At 66.9% G+C, this 3,617-nt stretch overlaps 1 protein-coding gene across 1 annotated transcript; it reads left to right on the top strand.

The window, feature by feature from the left end:
- Positions 1-1,256: 1,256 nt before the first annotated feature.
- Positions 1,257-3,167, top strand: ADRA2A (adrenoceptor alpha 2A). The gene has a single exon (XM_040991784.1). It carries the CDS (start codon positions 1,423-1,425, stop codon positions 2,815-2,817), a length of 1,395 nt encoding a protein of 464 aa, XP_040847718.1. The 5' UTR covers positions 1,257-1,422; the 3' UTR covers positions 2,818-3,167.
- The last annotated feature ends 450 nt before the right edge of the window (positions 3,168-3,617 follow it).

Genomic DNA, 3,617 nt, shown 5'->3' with positions numbered 1-3,617 from the left:
GGCGGCCGCCGCTGCGGATGAGGGCTGGGCTTTTCTGACAACCCCTGCTTTCCAGGACCCAGCGGCACGCGGGCACTCCTGGGTGCCCACCGCCTTCAGCCGGGCCTGCCCGGCCAACCCACAGTGGGAGCCGTCCCTCCTCCTCCTCCTCCCCGCATTCTTGCTCTGCCTCTCAGTCCCTTGCCCGAGATCCCCGCCTCCTCACCGGGCAGGGGCAGCCTTGGGGGGAGCAGCGCTCCCCGGGGTCCCGCTCGGGGCGCGGGCTCTCGGAGGGCTGAGGGGAGGCGCGAGGGGCGGAGGAGGGTCGACTTCCCACGTGGGGGCTGACGCCGGCTGCTCGGCAACGCCGGCTTGATCCTGGGGCTATAAAACCAGTCCACCGTAGCGCGGCGAGCAGCAGCGGCTCCCGCTCCGGTGCAGACGCCCAGCGCGCCGCCGCCCCGCAGCCCAGCCCAGCCCAGCCCAGCCCTGCCCAGGCCAGGCCAGCCCAGCGCCGTCTCCCCAGCCGCGCGCTCCTGCCTCGGTTCCCGCTGTCCTCGGACCCCTGCGGGGCCGGCTGCGCCCCGCTGCCACCCGGCCGACGATCAGGAGCCATCGTGCCTGCTACGGCCGCGCGGCTCCGGGAGAGCCGCCTGCTCGGTTGCCGGGGCCCGCCCGAGGACGGGGGCGCCTTCATGCGGCCCCCACACTCCTCGGCCCGCCGCCGCTCCCGAGCTCAGCCCCTAGCGCTCCAGCCCCCGCAGCGAGCGCAACTTTGGAAGTCCCGTGGCGCTCCCAGAGGCGGCGGAGTCCGCGCCCTGGCCCCGGGCCGAACCCGGCGCGCACCGCCGAGTGTGGGGGCAGCGCTCGAGCCGGTCCTCGCATCGGGGATCTAAGGAGACGACAGGTGCAGGAGCCCAGCCCGCATCTGCACCCCCCGCGCCGTTGCCCGAGGCGGTGGTCCCCGCACACACGGTAAGACCTCTTGCTTTCGCTCGGGCTCAGGAGGCGACACACACACACACACACACACACACACACACACACACACACACACACACACACACTGCCTACATCCTAGAATCGGTAGCTTTAGAAACAGTCATCGTCCCTGCGAGTCGGCCCGTCGCCGCCGGTGATTTCCGTCCTTCCTTCGTGAAGCATAAATCTTTTGACCTGTCGGCTCACCCTACTCTCTCCTGAGGCAGAGAAATAAAAACTTGGCCTCGTCCAGGAGCCAGGAGCGTCCAAAGCGGCGGCCCCGGGAGCCCAGCCCATGGGCCCATACTAGTGTCCTTCCAGCCCCGGCTCGGCCTCCCTGCTGCCCCCCTCCCTATGTGAGGCGCGGCAGGGCGAGCGGGGCGCCGGAGGAAGAGGAGGACCTGCGGGCACCCGGCCGGAAGGCAGCTGGCAGCAGGCCCGGGGAAGCGGGCGCCCGCGTACATGTTCCGCCAGGAGCAGCCACTGGCCGGGGGCAGCTTTGCGCCCATGGGCTCCCTGCAGCCGGACGCAGGCAACGGGAGCTGGAACGGGAGCGAGGCGCCGGGGGGCGGCGCCTCGGCCGGCCCCCCGTACTCCCTGGAGGTGACGCTCACATTGGTGTGCCTGGTGGGCCTGCTCATACTGCTCACAGTCTTCGGCAACGTACTCGTCATCATTGCCGTGTTCACCAGCCGCGCGCTCAAAGCGCCCCAAAACCTCTTCCTCGTGTCCCTGGCCTCGGCCGACATCCTGGTGGCCACGCTGGTCATCCCCTTCTCACTGGCTAACGAGGTCATGGGCTACTGGTACTTTGGCCAGGCGTGGTGTGAGATCTACCTGGCGCTCGACGTGCTCTTCTGCACCTCGTCCATCGCGCACCTGTGCGCCATCAGCCTGGACCGCTACTGGTCCATCACGCAGGCCATCGAGTACAACCTGAAGCGCACGCCGCGCCGCATCAAGGCCATCATCGTCACGGTGTGGGTCATCTCGGCTGTCATCTCCTTCCCACCGCTCATCTCCGTCGAGAAGCGCGGCGGCGGCGGCGGCGGGCGGCAGCGCTGCGAGATCAACGACCAGAAGTGGTATGTGATCGCTTCCTGCACCGGCTCCTTCTTCCTGCCCTGTCTCATCATGATCCTGGTCTATGTGCGCATCTACCAGATAGCCAAGCGCCGCACGCGCGTGCCGCCCAGCCGCCGGGGTCCCGACGCTGCCACAGCCACCGCCACGGTGCCATCCGGGGTCGCCGAACGCAGGCCCAATGGCCTGGGCCCCGAGCGCGGCGCCGGCTCTTCGGGCGCCGAGGCCCAGCCGCTGCCCATCCAGCTTAACGGCGCCGCTGGGGAACCCGCTCCGGCAGGGGCGCGCGAAGCCGACGCTTTGGACTTGGAGGAGAGCTCGTCATCCGAGCACGCCGCCGAGCGGCCCCCGGGGTCCCGCAAGCCGAGGGCCCAGGGCAAGACCCGGGCGAGCCAGGTGAGGCCCGGGGACAGCGTGGCGCGGCGTGCGCCAGGGGCCGCGGGGTCCGGGGCGTCGGTGTCTGGGCCTGGGGAGCCGCGTGCTGTGGGTGCCAAGGCGTCTCGCTGGCGTGGGCGGCAGAACCGCGAGAAGCGCTTCACGTTCGTGCTGGCCGTGGTCATCGGCGTGTTCGTGGTGTGCTGGTTCCCCTTCTTCTTCACCTACACTCTCACGGCCGTCGGCTGCTCGGTGCCCACCACGCTGTTCAAGTTCTTCTTCTGGTTCGGCTACTGCAACAGCTCGCTGAACCCGGTCATCTACACTATCTTCAACCACGACTTCCGCCGAGCCTTCAAGAAGATCCTGTGCCGCGGGGAGAGGAAGCGGATCGTGTGAAATGACGGGCGGTGCGGGGACCCGGCTGCGGCCCTTTCAGCGATTTCCCCTAGGCGCTCTGGCTGGCTGGGGGAGCCACGTGCACCTCAACCCTGATGGCTGATGGCCGGGACATTTCCCTAGCTGGCCGCCCTTCGTCATCAGTATTGCTCCCAAAGGCGTTTTCACCCACTCCCCTCGGCCGGCTCTCCTGTGGGGGCTCTTCAGAGCAGTGGACTCCCGGGAAGCATGGCCAAGAAGGGTTAATGGATACGGGGATGGGGGTGTTCCCCAGTCTCGGTTGATTGTCTCCCTCCCCAGTTGCAAATCTTCAACAAACAAAAACAAAGCACTCAGGGCAGCCCTGCCCATCCCTGTCACCTCCCACTGTACATAGACACTATTTTTGATAGTATGTTTTCTCTCCTGCCACACCTTCACGGGGCCCCCAGTGGCCGGTGGCCTTGGCTTTGCTGTTGGACTCCAGGCTGTCCCATGGAAGCCCTGGGAGGTGGACAGCAGCCGGGCGGCTCAGGCCAAGCCCCGGTGCAAGTGAACCCTTCTGCGGTGTGTTGTTATGTTCCCTGGAGACCGATCACCTGTCCCTGGTGACTGTCCCTTGGCTGTGGACCTGGTTTGAGACTTCCCGACAGGGGAAAACAAAAACAAAACCAACAAACCTTTCTATCCACTGTCCCCCTTGTGCCTAACAGCAAAAATGCCTTTTCCTCTGTAAATATGACAGCACTGGACCAAGACAGGGGTAGGGGACCACATGAGCCTCACATCAGCCCTGTGTGCAAAGCCATGATTCCCCCATG

Source organism: Ochotona curzoniae, unplaced genomic scaffold (genome assembly GCF_017591425.1).
Source record: "Ochotona curzoniae isolate NIBS_2020 unplaced genomic scaffold, NIBS_Ocur_1.0 contig_66, whole genome shotgun sequence".
Lineage (NCBI taxonomy): Eukaryota > Metazoa > Chordata > Mammalia > Lagomorpha > Ochotonidae > Ochotona > Ochotona curzoniae.
The sequence above is the reverse complement of the archived record's forward strand: the minus strand, read 5'-3'. Positions and strand labels throughout refer to the sequence as shown.